A 19,057-nucleotide genomic window follows, 5' to 3' on the forward strand; every position below is an offset into this window, starting at 1 on the left:
TACTTTTCTTGGAGCAGCGACAGTGGCTGCCTTTGGATTTTTCTCCTTTTTCCGTATTTGCTGAATCTCCACTACCCGGCTTTTTTCTTTTCTTTCTTTTTTCCCTCCTCCTCTCTCTGGAGCACGAATCCAAACATTTTCCAAAGCAACAAAGAAAAGTTCGCACGCTGGCACCGCGGCCCGGACAGGCTGGCGCTGCTGCCGGGTCTCCCTCCCTCCCTCCGACACTTGACTCAACCTTGCAAGCAAGACTGTGCGTGTGTGTGTGTGTGTGTGTGTGTGTGTGTGCGCGCGCGCGTGTGCCCCCATCCCCCGCCCCGGTAACTTCCCTAGCGAATAACAAATACCCATAAAGTCCCCGTCGCGCAGCCCCTCCCCGCGGGCAGCGCACTATGCTGCTCCGGTGGGCGTCCCTGCTGTTGTGCGCATTCCGTCTGCCCCTGGCCGCAGCCGGCCCCGCCGCCGCACCTGCCCAGGATAAAGCCGGGCAGCCTCGGGCTGCTGCAGCGGCCGCCCAGCCCCGCTGGCGGCAGGGGGAGGAGGCGCAGGAGCTGGCCGAGCCTCCGGGTCATCCGCACCCCCTGGCGCAGCGGCGCAGGAGCAGCGGGCTTGTGCAGAACATCGACCAACTGTATTCAGGCGGCGGCAAGGTGGGCTACCTCGTCTACGCGGGCGGCCGGAGGTTCCTCCTGGACCTGGAGCGGGATGGTTCGGTGGGCGCCCCTGGCTTCGTGCCCGCAGGAGGCGGGCCGAGCGCGTCCCGGCGCCACCGGAGCCACTGTTTCTATAGGGGCACAGTGGACAGTAGCCCCCGCTCCCTGGCTGTCTTTGACCTCTGTGGGGGTCTCGACGGCTTCTTCGCGATCAAGCACGCGCGCTACACCCTGAAGCCGCTGCTGCGCGGGCCCGGGGCCGAGGCGGAAAGCGGGCGCGTGTACGGGGATGGGTCTGCGCGGATCCTTCACGTCTACACCCGCGAGGGCTTCAGCTTCGAGGCCCTGCCGCCGCGCACCAGTTGCGAGACCCCTGCATCCCCTCCAGGGCCCCGAGAGCGCCCCCCCGCGCACGTTAGCCTCGGCGGACGCACAGCGCTGTCCCCGCAGCTCCTGGACCAGTCTGCTATCTCGCCCGCTGGGGACCCAGGACCGCAGACGTGGTGGCGGCGGCGGCGCCGCTCCATCTCCCGGGCCCGCCAGGTGGAGCTGCTCCTGGTGGCTGACGCGTCCATGGCACGGATGTACGGCCGGGGCCTGCAGCATTACCTGATGACGCTGGCTTCCATCGCCAACCGGCTGTACAGCCACGCCAGTATCGAGAACCACATCCGCCTGGCTGTGGTGAAGGTGGTGGTGCTAGGCGACAAGGACAAGAGCCTGGAAGTGAGCAAGAACGCAGCCACTACACTCAAGAACTTTTGCAAGTGGCAGCACCAACACAACCAGCTGGGAGATGACCACGAGGAACATTACGATGCAGCCATCCTGTTTACTCGGGAGGTAGGTACAGCTGGGATGGGTGGTCCCAGAGCTGGGATAAGGACGTTGTTGGAAGGGACAGTCTTGCTCATGGCTTTGCTTCTTCCCCAACCACCTGCCACTATGGATTTGTTTAACTGCTTCTTGCGGGAAACCCAGCCAGCCTTCAACTCTGCTTCTGTATTCAGATTAGCCCCGGCAGCAAATTTTGCCTTAAATGACTAGCCCTGCTCTAGGCAAACAGCAGTCAAGAATGCTGGATGTCATCCAGTCTGAGGTACGGTGGCCTGAGTACATAAACATGACAGGAAGGCACTAGAATGCTTCGGAAAATGCAATGGTTAAATGGGAAAAAAAGGAAAGCAAGATTGCCTTGGGAATCATGGGTCTTCTACTTTCCAGTGTAACCAAAAATTGTAACTGTCCAACCCAATAGAAACTGCTTGGTTCATTCACAGCACTCACTTTTTTCTGATGACTTCCTTTTGTAAATGCCCACACCTTGTTAGTTGAATGCCTTCTGCTATACAGGTGGAGGGAGGACTTTCCCGAGGACTCCCTTTCCAATCTGGATCTCTAATGGAGTTCTTACATGTCCACCTTGGATCCCCAGTTCCTGGGAAGGAAAGAGGATCCGGAGGATATAGTTATCCAATCAGCGGAGGGTACAAACTTGTGAGGTTCCTTAAGAACTCCTTTGCCCAGTTGACCAATGTGTCACATCACTGCCCGTGCCAACTCCGCCACCGCGGAAGGGTCACAGCCAGTTTGCATGTTTGGGTTTTGGATGAATACGTCTCTGAAGCCCCAGTGCAGAAGTCTGGGCAAAGAGTCAAGACATGAGGAAGGAATGTTTTCTCAGGATTTCCCTCTTTTAAGAAAGACGGTTACAGGAAAGGAAAGGAATGGATCCTTGTAGGCCCAGAGGCTCTCGCAGGAACACAGTATCTATTTACACAGTCATCAGACCACCACGTTGGTGTGACCTTTAGACAAAAAGTCCGGGTTGATTTGGGGCCTGGCATGAACATAGTTCTGAGCCTCAGTTTTCACAACTTTGCTCGGGTTGGCAGTCTTAAATTGTGCTTCTCAAATGCCCGCTAAGAATTTGACTTTTAAAGCTCATTCTTTAAGTGTTTGAGACCCATCCAGAACAGATGAGGGATGACAAACTTGGAAGTATTTTGTGAAATCGTGGTACGAAATGAGGCAAACAGAACAAGGATAGGAAATTGAATGATGGATTGCAGGAGACCTGAATCACACAACTTCGCTACCTAATTCTTCTATTTTCACTAAGGCACCCCTGGTATGAAGGAAAAGTGTTGATAAATTTGGAGGAGAGAAACACTGTGGTTCATGGGGTGGACATAAATGCAAACCACATGTAAACAAAGACACTGGAGGGCGGCAGCTTAGGGAAGCCAGGCCGTGCTCAGCTGTGCACAACGGAAAATCTTTTTCCTCATTAAGTGACCTTCTGGAAGCCATCCTTTAATTCCTCTGCACAGCATTAGTCTTTGAAACTGTAGAACACTCATTTTGTAGCCTTCTCTATGAAATGAAGTTCTGTAAAACTATCCTTTTTTTATTTGGTTTCCAAGGCTTCTCTCTCTGTCTCTCTCTCTCTCTTTTTTTTTTCTGTAAGCAACTTTCCATGTCTGGGTTTCCTTGCCTTGCTACATCACAAGAGGCTGCCAAGAAGGAGTCTTTGGAGAGTTTATGGAAGGAGGCTCTCTAAAGAAAGAGGAAAAAATACTTTTGTAGGCATACGGTTCCAGAGAGTAGGTCATTTTAATAGTTCACCTTCATTTATTTATACAAGTACACATTTCATAATTATAAAATAAAATAAATAAAAATTAATGGAAGGTCCATTGCTCCCTACCTCCTGTCCCATAATTTTCCTAATTGTTTCGCCACCCCCTACAAAAAGGAAACTAGTTAGTGATTCTAAATGATCAGTCTCTTGTTTTTTGGGGATTTGTTTCTTGCTTGGGTAGTTAATAATTCCCATTTTCCCAAACTCTGAAACTTATCAGCATGTTTTAAAAGCAAGAGAGAAATAAATTAATGGTCTTTCTTAATTTTAATAACTATTATAATGACATAGATTTTTCAAACTGATCTACACATGGAAAATATTTTACATGGGCCCTCCCTGGCCTCCTTGCCAAGCAGAAGCATACTTTTAGTGAAGCAGATCTCATTTGTGGTTGGCCTTCTAGTATAAACATCTAATCCCATGAGAACTGAATATTTGAAAAGCATGTGTATTGTGAATATATGCATCTAATTTAAAAGAGTGCTATTAATTAAGAGGCTGAGAAAAATATTTCAAGACCCTTAGGTAGCACTCATTGAGAATACTTCAAAATTAAAGTTAATCTCTGCCTAATACTTCAGAAAGTAGAAAACAAAAAGGCTGATGGAGAGATAATCTATGCTCTTTTATTTCATGGACATCAAATATCTTAAGGCCTAAAGAAAAACTTTCATAGCTATTTCTTTTTCAATGAAAAATATCCAGAGTTGGCACCAGGATTCTACTTTTACAACCGTGTTTTGAATGTAAGAAGTACGTTGCTTAGCAACCAGACGCCAAGCCATCAGATCCATGTTTTGATGGGCTCTGAGTCCTGTTCAAATTTTGTGTCCAGATGTCTTTTCCTAAATTGCTTGTTTTCCAGGCATGAAGCAAATGTGTGAGGATATGTTTTCCACCCGTGTTTACTAGCTGAGGCCACCTTGAAAGCTGTGTCTGGGAGTCAGCAGAATAGTGCTAGTAATTCATCTATCAGACTAACACACTTCACTGTCAGGACTGTACCCAGCACTCCAGTACTGTTCTAATTAGAAAGAGTTAGCACCAGTGAATTTTCTGACATAGAAGCTGTTTTCATTCTGGAATGACACTAGTGGTAGGATTCACACCACTTCTGCCACCAAACAGTAGAAATCCAGGATTTAATTTTGCTTTCCAGAATCCTTTTCCTGATTGCCTCTTTTATTTAAGATAATTTAAAGACAGACTCTTCAGCTCATTTTGTAGACCATTCACTCTTCTTTAGAAACAAAAGCTGACCTGCTTGATGACAAAATTGGAAATTGTTTAACATCCTTCCATCCCTGTATAACACCAATGAAAGCCTTACTTTCACAGATTGAAAGCACTGGTTTGAAATGGAACCAGCTAAGGGACTGCGCAATGTAGAAGATTCATTCGCTTTTATTAACTATCAACGTGCTAGTTAATAGCCCATCGTCTCTCAGCTAAAACTCTCTTCTACATTCCGTCTTATGATGCTGGGGCTGGGACTCCACATACAGCATTTCTCGTTTAGCTTCCAGCTCCTCGTTAGGTTCTACAATAGGGGCAATAGTTGGAGACCAGAAGTTGGAAGAGGAAGAAGGATATGTTTTTTTCTTATTGGCTTGCTGCCTAGACTAATTCAGTCACGTGTTTTAGTTCAAATCTCATTTAAGTCAGAAAGTGGACCCTTACCAAGGCATCATAGCTTACAGGTCAATCCTAATCAATAAACGCCCGAGTAACTCAGAAATGGGGAGATTGGTAGCATAGTGAGCAGCTCTAGTTGATATTTTTACAACAGACAATGAGGAATATTCTGAAAAATATAAAGTCTATTAGGGACAGTACACCACACAAACAGGACCTATTGCGTTGTTGTATTTCTCACATTCAGCATATGCCTACGTGCACCTCCTATGTGTGAGACACTCATTTAGGTAGCTGAAGGTAGCAAGATGGAAAATGCCTGGTCTCTGCCCACTGGGCTTACCCAGCAGAGAGGAAGCAGCTACATGCATACATTACTTTAATGCTAGGAACACTCAGATAAATGCTGTAACTGAGCTGTAAACAAAATCTGTGAAAGGAAAGGGGAGGGAACAATTTATTCTGCTTATGCACTTTATACAGGTCTTATTGCAAATGTAGAATCGAATTGGTCCTCAGAAGATTAATAGATTTGGTTTGGATTCAGCCAGCTGTTACTGAGCATTCTTAGGTACTACCCATGGCCATTAACTATTTTGTAATTAATCCTTTCAACAATCTGCAACCATCATATCATTATTTTAATGTGACAGATGAGAAATTCATATGAAGAGAAACAGATAATCCTCTTAAAGTAACAGCTGACAAATGACACAGACAGAAGACAGTCCTGTCTAGTGCTCTCTAAACTAAACATATTATGATTATTATAATTTATTCAAAAATTCAATATGTTCCTCATAGTCAGAGAGGGATTCAGAGGTTTCAAAAAAGTAGCCCCTTTCCTAAGCATCTATTCCTGGAAACAGACTAGGAAATGGATAATTGCTGTACAGCATGATGACTTTTATGACAGAGGTGGCAGTAAGATATTATGGAAGCACACAAGAAGGTCACAACCCCATCTGAGTTCGATTTTGAAGAAAGAGTAGGAGTTTGCTGGACACATAAGAAGAAGACAGACATTGAAGACACACACCCAACTATCATATGCAATGGCCCAGGAAGTGATCTCCAGTGTCACTTCTTAGAATTCTATCTGCTCAGAGCCCCACTCTTATGACCTTTAACCTTATTTACTTTCTTATAGGCCCCGTCTTCAAATACAGTCACATTCAGGGTTAGGGCTTCAACTTAAGAATTTTAGGAGGACACAATTCAGTCAATAGCATCATGGAAGAAATTTAAATTGTAAATTAAATGCAATGGGAGTCAATGGAATGAAGATCAGTGGGAAAACATCAGTCACCAGAGGTGTGTTCTGAAATGAGCCTTCTGGTCTAAATAGTTGGATGAGATCCTGGGTAAGCCTTTGCAGGCTAGTTCAGTAATCTTCAAGAGCAGCCTCCAGGTGGTCTAAAATAAAGCAGTGGCATTAGGAATTAAGAGGCATGGATCAAGTCAAGAAATGTTAAAAAGAAATGGATGTGAGTAAATTAATCCTTTCTAGCAGAAGGAATGTTTTGAGCTCAAGTTTATGGGGTGAAATATTCATGAGCTCTGCAGGAAATAGTGGACAGGATGGAGGAGGAATGTGCAGGGGAGGCAGGCAGGAAGGCCGGGGTTGCATTGTGCAAGGTTTTGAATGCCAGGCTGAGGTCGACGTGGAGGAGTCTTATAAGATCTGTTTTCTAAAAAGGTAACTGACAGTGGCCTATGGATAAGGAAGTTACCGGAGACAAAGGGACCAGTTAGAAGTCTCAGGTGATAATCCAGGCAGGAAGAAATAGGAAAAAATGAGATATAGAGGACAACTACAGTGACTTAACAGTGATTGATTGGACGTGACAGGTGAGAGATAGGGAAAGAGGCAAGTGAATGATATCACCAGGTTTCTTATCCAGCACTTCCATTTTCCTGTTTTCTGGAATGTGCTTCACAGTGCATTTTGTGTATTTAGTATGCTTCTAAATTATTGAGTTTTACCAGACATACCATAGAGATAAAGATCATGCTGTTCTTCATTTTCTGCAAAAAAAAAAAAAAAGGAAAAAGAAATTTGCTTGACCAAGTGCAGATTGTGACTGTAAAAGATAAGATTAATGTCAAGAATAACCTGATTTCATACCATAGAGAAGTAAGATCAGGAATTGGGAGTGTTTAGATGTAGGTTTGAGTTTCAGCTTCACTATGCTCAAGCTTGAGTTTGGGCACTTAATGCCCCTGAATTTTAATTTCTTCATGTATAAACTGGAACTTTTTCAGTTCATACCCACCCATGTATAGCTGGGACAAGCCCTAGAGATCATCTGGTCCAAACTCCTTATGTTGGTGGCAAAGCATGTAAATGATTTACATGATGCTTCTTACTAATAGAGTTAGCGTTAAAAAGCAATCTGCCTTCCAGTCACTATTTCTAACCAGCTTCCATTCCCATTTGCCAGAATGACTCTTCCAGGCATCTACTCCTTTCAAGCTACTTTCTCTGTCTCTTCTCCTTCTTACCTGACATTTGTCAGAGAAAATTTCCTACCTTGAAACTCTGAGCCCAGACTATCTTTCCAGCTTCCTCTGCTGGTGCCCCACCACAATCTTGTTGTTCCCCAAAACAGGCTCTGCCTTTTACCATCCCACGATGTTTCCACTAGTCTTCCCTCGTTAGCATGCCTTTCCTCCCAGACTATCAGATCCAGGCTCCTCTGCAGAGACACCTTTACTGGTTCCCTCAGGGAGAATTTATCAATTCCTCTTCCGTTCTCCCTCAGCAATCCATTCATAATAGCATCTCACATTTGCTTCTCTCTTGACATAGGTGTTTTGCCCACTAGATCATGATGCTTCTTGAGGCTCAGGATCAGATCTTATTTTATCTATTCACCATGTTGTCAGCACTGAGCAGTGTCTGGGTGATTGTAGACAGAGCACGATAATTGTTTTAGGAATAAATGCACCTGGATCCCCTGGCTCCTAACCCAGCTGGGCTCTGTATGTTTGGTATTGCTTAGTTGTCTCCAGAGGCAAGGATGGATACCGTACAACATGGTCTTTGTAACGGTTGGTCTAACAGTTCCAATTAATGCAGTCTCTGCGGAAGTCTAAAATCAAGACCCCCTTGATTTGGGGGATTGCTATGTGCATAGACAGAAAGGCAATCAATGACAGCTCAAGAATCAGATTCACAGAACAAATATGCATGGGTGTGTGTAAGTATGTGCGTGTGTAATACTTAGGATTAAAATATGTACCACACCACGTTCATTCTTCTGTCACTAATCTGTCTTCACTAAGAATAGTGTAGACAGATAGGTAGACATCTCAAGCCTTGTTAAACCCTCTATTATACTCTTCCCTTGAGCTCCACACTTGCCCTTATCAGGAGGTAATATCTATAGAAGCAGAAATGCCGTTGTTTAACTCCTATATAAGGTGTTCTTTCTTAACTTCGGCTGCTACTGCTGCAGTTGTGATTATCTACCCTTCTCAGCATTTGTGTTTCCTCTATCTCCTTTCCTCAGCATGTTTATGCCACATAGGAGACCAGTCTCTTAGTCAAGGCAAGATATCCTACAACTCCTCTGATATTTTTTTCATTTTGTACATTTGTATCTGCTTTATTCATTTTCACCTCTCAATCGGACCACTGGGATTTTCCAAGGCTTTCTAGGCATCTGCTTCTCAATGCAGCACACTTTGCTGCTGTTCCCCTCTCTGTCATCAAGAATAGGTCTCAGGTACTATTAGTGCTTCTAAATTCCATGATTAATACAAACTCTGCCATATTTATAGTCGTCTGAAAGGGCATACCTGGTGAATGTCACAGTGTAATGACCTTGTCAAATCTTTGTTGATCTTGCAGACCATCTCAGATATATTTTTTTAATTAGATACAATGCCTCAGTCTTGTATCCTGGCCAACACCACACCACAAAACCACCAGGTGAATCTCTGCACACTCTTGCGACCCTTACATTTTACTAAATCTCCCATTGCATTTCTCGTAACACAAGGGTGATAAATATTGATCCTGCATAAAAAGAGCCATCTTTGATATGACAAAGATATAATTTATCTCAGATCCTTATTAAGTAGAAAAGCTTTTGTCAGCACTTTGAATTCATTCACCTCTTATAGGAATATGTATGTGATTCACATTTCTTCATTGTTTCTGCCTCCAGATCTAGATTAGCTCATGTATATATGCTATTGCCCCAATAGTATTTTTAACCCCTGCTATAATTTTTTTTAAATCCTACAAACTTCAAGTAAGTTTGCATCTATACACATTATAAATCACAACCAGAAAATAGACATGAATGTGATATGCCGAATTCTTAATAATTTGATACACAAGTTACTTTTAATACATTGAGATGAACATTGGATCACAAAGAAATTCAGATGTTCGTTGGAAATCTTGAGAGTGAAACCATAACTGTACTGCCAAGGTTTGAAATGGTGCGAGTGAAATGGAAAGGTTGCCAGTTTACATAATTGCAGTGAAAGAAATAGTCAAGGGGTTTTAAACAGTGTGGTTAAAAAAATAATAACAAGTGCTTCTGTTCATAATTTTGTCACATGCACACATTTCCATGGCAAAAGGCCAAATACATTTAATCCAATTCAAGGATGGAAAGGAGGATTAATGGCTTCTAACGAGCAATTGATTAGCAGTAAACAGAGAGGTATTAAGAATCCAATTTAAATTCCATCTAGAACAGGGAGGGCTGTTTCCCTCTGCTGTGGCTCTTCAAGCTTATAAATGAAGTAAGGAGTAAGAAGAGGAAACTTAATTCTTGAATTGTATTATGTGCAGATAATGAACCCCAAATTGTGACATAAACATAAATCTTGGTTTAAAAAAATATGTGTGTGCAGAAATAACCTACAGTGTCTAGCAACTCACTGCAGCCATGACCTGGATCTTTGGTTCTAGAGCTACTGAAATTATTGGGGAGGGAGTTAAAAAATATATTGTACTATATTATTATCTCAAAGACTGATTATAATGCACAAGTGTGTTCCAATTTCAATTCAAAAACTACTAATTTGTTCTCAACAGCTGTAATTTGGGATCCCATGGGATGACATCTGAGGACACACAGGAAACTTTGGAAGGCTGTTGTTGGTTTGGTGACTTGATTCACCAAGCCTACTTGGCCAAGATTTCCACTGTCTGAAGCTACAATAACATGGTGCCACACTGTAATTCCACACAGCTGGGAACTCATAATACACAGAACACAATAAGGACCTGAAGATGTAATAAGAGAAGAGAATTAGGGTGAATGTTCTTCGCCTTGGTTGGGTGATAAAAACAGACAGTGAAATAGGGAAGAGTGAGGAGTATGTTGCCATTCAGTGTATGGAATTGGTTTGTAGTCATATTTTCTTTCACTGGTTGCCTGAAGGCTGTTGAGGTCTTGCTAACATACAGTATATTAAATGTGTGTGAGGATTACATGCATCTGACTGTATGTCACAATTCCATTCAATTAAGCAAACATTTGTTGAGTTCCCACTACAAAACTGTGTGGTTGTTGGTCTTAGAAAGATGATTGCTATCAAAGAAACAACCTATTATTTCAACTAATAAACAGTCATCTTTTTTAGTAATTAATATATTTATAAATCCTTTCCTTTTGAAGTTATTAACTTATGGCTTACTAGAAATACTGTCTTGCTGTTTTGGGATATGTATGGGCACACTTAATAAATTTTCATTCAAAATAGTAGCCAAGCACAAGAAACTCATGTCCATTAATACTCAGATAGCATTTAAAGGCAAAGTTTATCATTACAAATCTGTCAGGTCAAAAATTGTGGCTTATATTTTCTCTTTATCACCTGTCTTCAGAGTCTCCTTACTGTCCCTTTCATCCAAATGGATCATTTTTTAACCATTCATGGGGGTGTGACCATGGTCTCTTTTAAGAATCTCTTAAAAGCTATGGAACTTCTTACCAGAAAAATGCATATGCTCACATACATATATACAATATATGACATACATTTCCTGGGGATTGAGAGGTTGAGAAGCACTACATTAAATGCTATGAGTAAGAATGCACAAATTTCAGAAAATACAACCTATGAAATTAAAACTCATCTTGGAAATTAAGAGATGATCTTTCTAGGAATTATGCTTATGGATTTAGTTTTTCATCCAAATTACTGATAAATTTATATTCTGTTGCAGATGTGTGGTTGCAGTTTGTCTCTGTGATGGAAAAGAACTTATTAGGCCAGACTCGTGATAAATTTAGCATGAATTTAGGTCAAAATATTAGGGCTTTTCTAAGCATGACCACATGTGAAAGTGATCCATGATGTATATACATTACAGCTTTGCTAAGGCTGAGGCTGCTATTGTAATGGACACACTACAATCCTAAGATATCTTTTTAAAACTAATTGAGTTCCATTATCCTTCTGTGTTTCTGGGTCCCGGAGTAGCTCAGAAGAGTTGCTGCCTTGTGTTTGCCTTTGGAGCATTTCCAAAGCAGAACAGGTGACACCATAAACATATCCCAGTCTTGCCATTTGGGGCAAGCAAGTGGCTCTATGTGGTGGCTCCTTCTGGATGTAAATTGATTTTAATGATTTCTTTATTTCTCCCGGGCAGGATTTATGTGGGCATCATTCATGTGACACCCTGGGAATGGCAGACGTTGGGACCATATGTTCTCCAGAGCGCAGCTGTGCTGTGATTGAAGACGATGGCCTCCATGCAGCTTTCACCGTGGCTCACGAAATTGGTATGCGGCGCCTTTTCTCTTCCCTCGCCAAATCAAACACTTGTAACAGCTGCAACAGGAACCAAAATACTTGGCAATTAATTCCAGATTTCTCCTGGTTCAGATGTGCCATTGGGGATTAAATTTGTTTATATTTGCACTTTTAGGGTTAACTGAAATGGGAGAGGGAAGGCAAAGTCAGCAACACAGTAGATGTTTCCTTCTGACTGTGTCATTTAAAAACGTAAAGAGAACTTCTCTACGGCTACTGTCTTCTTACTGTCATTTGAAGCATCCCTAAATGTCTCCTAGACAGAATTGGTCACAGTCGACTATGGAATGCAGAGAGGTCCATCTTAGAAGTTATTCAAGACAGTATTGACTCATCCAGGGCTAATCGGTCTGCACAAACATTTAACATGTTTTACTTCATTATGAGTGATAATTGTAGGCTCTTGTCAAAGACAATCAATAGCTTATGGTAAATATTTCTGTCTCATTCTTAATAGCAAGGCAAATGAAACCAAGTCTGATACTCAACAGAGTTTGCTTTAAAATGCCATTTGCCCAATTTGTTTGTTATCAGAAACACATCTAAATCCTACAGCTATAAACATAGGACTGAGTTGATTGCTAAAATATAGCCTGAAAATAAGGAATATGTGCTTCCTAATCATTCATCTAGGCTACTAGGTGTGTGAGAAATTTGCTTAGTACACTTAGGACTAGATGTTAGAATTAGACACATCTGGGCTCCATTCTTTCGAAAGTACTTTGTACCTAGATCATGTTGGTCTAATTATTTAAACTCTCTAAGCTTCAGTTTTCATATCTGAAATATAGGGAGATAGTGCCTATTTCATAGAGTTGTTTTAGGGACCAAGTTAAGTAGAGTTTAGATAGTAGGTATTATTTATATTCCTGTGTATTTCTATGGGGTTTTTTTAGTTAAATAGTTCATTTACTTGTCAGATGTATATATCATCTCTTAGCATCATCTTTTTGGGAGCAAAGTGTAGTTTGATAATTATTATCCTCTTTTAGATATATTTTTAAACATTTATTTTTAAAGCTAAAATCATAAGTTTTTAAATGAAAATTAAAACTCCTTTTTCACATTCCTAGTAGCAGAGACTATTTTCACAAAGTGTCGATTTCTAACTGCCATGTTTTCTTTGGGAAGTTAAAATAACTTTTAATCGAAAGTATAGTGTAATTGCATAAGTCGGAATATTGCAGCAGTAAAATAGAATTTTGTAGGTAAATTTCAATTCTTAAATATTAATCATGACATTAATGTTCTTAATTGACACTCTTCTTACCACCTAAGCAAAACAAACAAACAAACAAACAAAAAACCCACAAACATAAAACCTTAATGTAAATAACCATTCAACAGCATTACTGGTAATATTTTAATTCAACACTTTATTAATTGAGCATCTTTGGCTTCAGGAGCCAAAAATCTGAGATGGAATCCCAGCTCTGTCTCTAGATTCTCTGTTTTATCTCAGACAAGTAATTTAGACACTTTGAGTCTCCTTTTCTTCCCTATAAGGTAGATTAGAAAGGGGGAATGGCTCTCTCCTGTGTTGCCTAGAAGAGCTGGTCAGCCTGGAAGTATTTTTAAAACACATGGTTTGGGCTCCAGGGTAGGGATTATGGCTTTGTCTCTCACTCATGCCTATTAAACTAACTGATAAAAACACAGCCTAATATAGAACCTTAATCAATACTTATTACATATCTATCTATGTGCATGAGTAAGCCAGGAAAAGAAACAAGGCAACATTCTGATCTGCAGCAGAAATGAAGGGGAATTATTCCAGATATTCCTAGAGGAATGTAATTAAACAGAAGAGATTTAAAAAGTAAGCCAGTAATTAATCACTGTTACTCAGAGTGAGAGAAGTCCCTTTGGAAAGGTTCTAAATCCCTGGGACGGCAGAGGCTGGTTTATCTTGGGCTGGGTGGAGAAAGCACAGGGAATAAGACACAGAGCTGAATTTTGGCATCATCCATCCACAGAATTATAAGCTTCTAAATCATGACCTTCAAAAAATGACATTACACATTCCTTGAAGGAAGGGCCATTTCTTCCCTCTCTCCTGCTTTCCTGTAATGATCTGTTTTTACACATTGACAGCTTCTGGGAGGTTTCCCTGTAAGACCAACACTGTGGCAATAAGTGCAGCTTCTCCAAGGCCACTTTGGCTCTCAAGCCGGAGAGGCTGGAACGAAGAGCCCTGCAGTGTCACCTTTCTCAGCCCTCCCGTATTCCTGAACTAGGGGTCTTGTGTTACATGGGCTATTGCAGCAGTCTGAGAGGTAGGAAGCCAGATGCTGATAAGAACAAATGTTATATTAAAACTATATACACACATATGTACACAATAAGAACTTAATAGCACAAGAACATTGGACGTAAGTATACAACGAAATAGTGTGGGAGAAATGTGGGCTTCTATATGCAAAATCAAACCTAAATCTTTGATATGTGTCCATTTTAATTTCTTGGTTGGATCATCTCTGTTTGATTTCTTTGGAATTCCCTATAATTTATTCTCCAATCTAACACTGCATACGTAATTCCCTTTTTGCATTGCATTCAGGCTACTCTGAGGTATTTAAGGTCTGGACATAGGGGGAATATGGATTTAATTTCCCTTTCATAAGAGAATCTGGCTTTCATTCACTTTGTTTTTTAATTGCTTTATTATTGTTTAATTTTGTTTTTGCCTAAATATTATGAACATGTGTTATAAAATATGAACCTTAAATATTTAGAAAAGATAGCCTGACAAAAGATTTCCTAATCATCTGTGTATTGTTACAGAGCCTTGCTTCCACAGGCAGTGTGATCTTGGGTATTGCAGCTTGCTGATCCATTTCCAATGCTTTATTTTTGGGTAGTTGCATGAAGCTATCAGCCTGAGCTAACCATGCACTCCATTCTAATTCTACTATATTCATGCAATTTTCCCCTCCCCTTTTATTAGACATTTTCAACTTGCCAGATTTGGAACTTATATATACAGGCTAAGTATGGTGATGAAAATGAAATCTTAAAGCCTCACTTTTCTAGAGTGTTTTGAATTTGCTTGAACCTCATCCCAAAATATGCAATTTTGCTTCACGCAAACAGACAGTGTAAATGTGTTACCACACTTAAAACATAAGCTGGGAGATGATTCCCAGACTGCTCCCATAATTTTTCTACTTTATTTCTTCTATAAGTAGTAAAAGGATATAAAGTAATTAAGAATAACTTTTATTTATAGGTTCTCATGGGGGTGCCCAACTATTTTCTCTTTCTATGGATAGTGATTTAAAAGACAAAGTCATGTACATTTTATGCACAAACCATCAAAATTTTCTTTTTTGCTTCTACCTCTTCCAGCTAAAATTTTTCCCACATTGGGAATTAACATTTAAGATAAATAGAAGCAAAGCTGAAGTCTCTATCTTGCACCACTTCTATGCATGGTGTCAGATTACTTAAAGTCAAAATGACATGGGTAATAAATGACGAATTCTGAAGGGTTGTTCGTCTCATATTCTTCATGATAACTGGGAAACTTCTCTTTTCCTGCTCTTTTGAAAGAGCTAGGTTTTGGAGGTACAAAGTCAAGTGATGGATGCCATTGCAGGCTTCTGGAAGATACATGTTGATTAGTCTCTGTGTAGGCAGTCATGAATTGCCCTCCTCCTTGCTGCGCTATGTACATGTAAATATTTATTAAATTGTTAGGACATTTCAGAAAGTTACTTCAGACTATCACAAACACAGTCCCCATCCATGTGCCTTGAGTGGAGGTAGGAATGTGTTTAGGAAAGTTTTTGAGTTAATGTAAGTTTATTTTTTGAGTTTATATTTTTAGCTTGTCAAACTTTTATCATTGACTTGTAATAATAAAGATTTCGCCTGCTGCATACATGGTTCTTCAAAACAATAATTTTACTGATATTGGGCCAGCTTCTAGTATGCTAGGGAGAACGATCGGATTCTATGTAGGCTAATGAAATCCATAGTTTGCAAACATGCCTACGTTTTGCTTTACAGTAGTTAATTATGAAACGTGTTAAGTGAATCGCTCTACTATGAAAGACTCCAATATGTTTCCTAAGCTAAAGTTAGGCAACTTAAAAAGTCAAGACCAAATATTCAGCTGAGGCTGAGGAAGTGGTTGAGACACAACAGCAAGGCTGCCTGTTTTGCTGTGGTTGGAGGGTGTTCTCTGGTTGTGCTGATCTGTGTGTGACTGTGCTCCCATAGATGATTAGATTAAACACAGCCATGTTTTGAAAAGCTCCAGAGGCCCTTGAAACACCATAGACCAAAGCCAAATGCACAGAATCAGATGCCCAGACTGGCTGTGAGATGTGACGCGAGAAGGAAGCTGGGATTAAACTTGGTATTTACCCCCAAACCCATCGCTTTAATCAACACAAACTGAGCAATTTTTTTTTTTTTCTATCCAGTTGGAAGCAATGCCACGCTGTGTCTTTCTCGGCCCCTAGATGAAAGCTGGGAATAAGTTTTTGCTCTATGTTCTGTAGCATCAACAGATTTAATGTTTATTGTCAGTTTTTAAACAAATCAAATACCAAGTTATGTTTCTCTAGGGGAGGCCTATAGATTATCTGTCACATGTGTGCAATCCAGCAAATTGAAGGTGGTACAAAAAAATAAATACATCACACACTTTGCTGTGTGATGTTTTCTCCTCTTATGCTTAGGAAATTTACCCTTCCCTCCTAAATCAAGAGTTTCTGGTAATAGCAAAATTTATTAAAACCGATGAGGACTAGAATACTCATAAGAAAAAGTATAACAAACCCAGAATATCACCGAAGATAATAAAGTTTAGCTAACAATCACTGGCCCTTTGCTATATGTCAAGCACGTATCCTAAGCACTTTGCATATTTTATGTCATTTAATCTTCACAAAATGCCATGAAGTAAGTACTATTAATGGGACCCCCAAGAGAGGAGGAAACTGATGCAAAGAGAAGTTTCTAAACATCTCTAAGGCCAAAAACTAATATCCTGCTAGTGTAAGATGCAAACCCAAATCATCTGGCTATAGATCCCAACATTTTTATATTATCCTGGAATGGTTTTTGAGACCATATTTAATTTCTGAGTTTGATTCAAAAGGATATTGACACAGGCAGTTTATAAGGTGAAAAAAATTAGGTTTTTCTTCCTTCCAAATTACATAATTGATACCACATTTACTATTTATGTTTAATGTTTTGAAATGGGAGTTTAGGAATTTTATCACATCTATATAAAGATTCATGTTTGCATAAACATGTATGATCCAATTATTAGAGCTCGTGATTCCCTTCTGCAAGGATTCTAGATGCTGATCCCATGTGGGCTGTTGACTCACTTTTCAACCCCTGGCACCTCCATAATCCCAGCTGGAAAATTAGGTAAAATAAAAACATGACCTCATTAAGAAGCAGATGCTTCATCTAAGCAGTGCTTTCCCAAGTAAACACATTACAGAGCTTCTTGTGACATTTTTTTAGGATGTGGTGCTATGTCCCCTTGACCATTGGTCAGCTTGGGATCAGGAGACAAGAGCTTGAAATCCTGCTTAATTGGCAGACCAAAGTTTAGAAAAACAACCAATTTCCCTCTTGAGGTTAACATTACAAGTCAGTTCTAGTTGCATGGTAATACCTGAGTTTAATAAAAACCAAACCAATAGTTTTCTTTAAAGTAAAGTGTCTTTACCTGGCTGCACATTGTCACAGATTTTCTAAAATCAGATTTCACAATTCACTTGTGAATTTAAAGAAACAAGATGCTCTTTAAATGTATTGGGAACTTCAAAGATTAAATTTATTTAATAAAATATCACTCATTTGCCAATCTAAAAAGAGGATAATAGTACCAGAAAAATGATTAGGTGACTAACTGTATGCTATTTCTGAGCTAACAGCGTAACTCAGAATTTTGACCCTATAGACTTTGCTTTGACATAATTTACCATTAAATTTATTTTCTTAGTATAATTCAAATAAACTCCTTCCTGACATTTCTTTGTGTGATGGGCACTCAATAACAAGACTGTTGTATTTATGACATGATTTAATATCTATTAAGAATAGATGAATATTTTCTACAAAAACACAATTTGCACCTTGACTTTTATTCATGAACTCGAAAAGCAAAATACAGTTCTGGAGTGTGCATCACTTGGAAAAATACTCATGGATTACACAGTTGCATTATTCTCTAACTTTCACTCTGGCTTCTGTCCCTCTCCTTTTTAAAATCTTGTTTTATGTATAAGTACAGATGCCATTAACAAGTGCATCCACTACATAAGTGTGGTTGTCCCTTGATTGCCTCAGGATTTTAGGTGAGGAGCTCCCGATTACATCATCAAGAATTAAAGATTTGCTAAGAAAGACAAAGTTCTTCAAGCAAACTGCTTTTCAATCTTTTGCATATTCACTGATTAAAAATGGTTGCCAATACAAATACTAATTCTTCCCTAAAGTAAGACTTTGGGACTTCTACTTTAAACCCTGATGGTGAATTGTAGCCTCTAAACCCACCTCTGCCTTTTCTCTCACTAGGAAATTTTCATGTCCTCAAATCTCTTCTTTAACCCTTACAAATTGCTTTGAATCCTCTCCTCCCTTCTCTTCCAACACTGACTCTCCAGAAAGAAATATTTCTCCTTTCCAAGGGTAAAGACTGACTTTCTATGTGGGTTTCCTGATTCCATCCCCTTGCCTCCTCCAAGACTTCACCCCTCAATTAACTCTGTTGGTCTCTATTGCTCTAAAAGCTCATCATAAAATACAACTTAATGTAAACAACAAATTACTTCAGGCATCGTAAACATTTTCTCCAACACTACTTTATATTCTTTACGTGTGGTTTTACTCTCTGGGATAGGAATGTCTAAACTCCATCTGCCACTAATTCTCCCCAGGGGCTGCTTGACGAAGAAATTCTTAATCACCAAACCACACCATTCATGTTAAACATCTCTATGTGTGATTTATGAAAAACTTCTCTCTAAAAAGACAGAGGTCTGAAAAGCTGAGGGCTGCCCTAGGCGATCGGTATAAATGTTGATTTGGCTGGGGCATTGCATTTTCAATTTCCTAGAGTCTGAGTTTTCTCTGGTAATAAGCTTTTGCTATCATAGCTTGCTGTCTCGAATGTGAGTGCCACTTTAAAATAGCTTATGCTTTTGTATGCACCTTGAAATTTCAGGGCTCAACAATATCAGCCAATTTCAAACTGACAGTAGATGTCTTAGCATAATTGATTGGGGGCTCAATATCTGAAAATACCACTCCTTCTGCTGTTCTCAGATTTTAGTATGTCTGTCACGTCTTTCCTGAAGAGCAT

General features: G+C 40.3%; 1 protein-coding gene across 1 annotated transcript in view; it reads left to right on the forward strand.

Moving 5' to 3' along the window:
* Window positions 1-392: 392 nt before the first annotated feature.
* The window catches only part of ADAMTS5 (ADAM metallopeptidase with thrombospondin type 1 motif 5), a 40,397-nt gene continuing 21,732 nt past the window's right edge, over window positions 393-19,057 (forward strand). Inside the window, exons 1-2 of the mRNA XM_069472412.1 lie at window positions 393-1,496; window positions 11,558-11,690. Coding sequence (XP_069328513.1) covers window positions 393-1,496; window positions 11,558-11,690 — 1,237 coding nt within the window. The remainder of the gene's footprint in view (window positions 1,497-11,557; window positions 11,691-19,057) is intronic.

The sequence above is a fragment of the Eulemur rufifrons genome, chromosome 7 (genome assembly GCF_041146395.1).
Source record: "Eulemur rufifrons isolate Redbay chromosome 7, OSU_ERuf_1, whole genome shotgun sequence".
Lineage (NCBI taxonomy): Eukaryota > Metazoa > Chordata > Mammalia > Primates > Lemuridae > Eulemur > Eulemur rufifrons.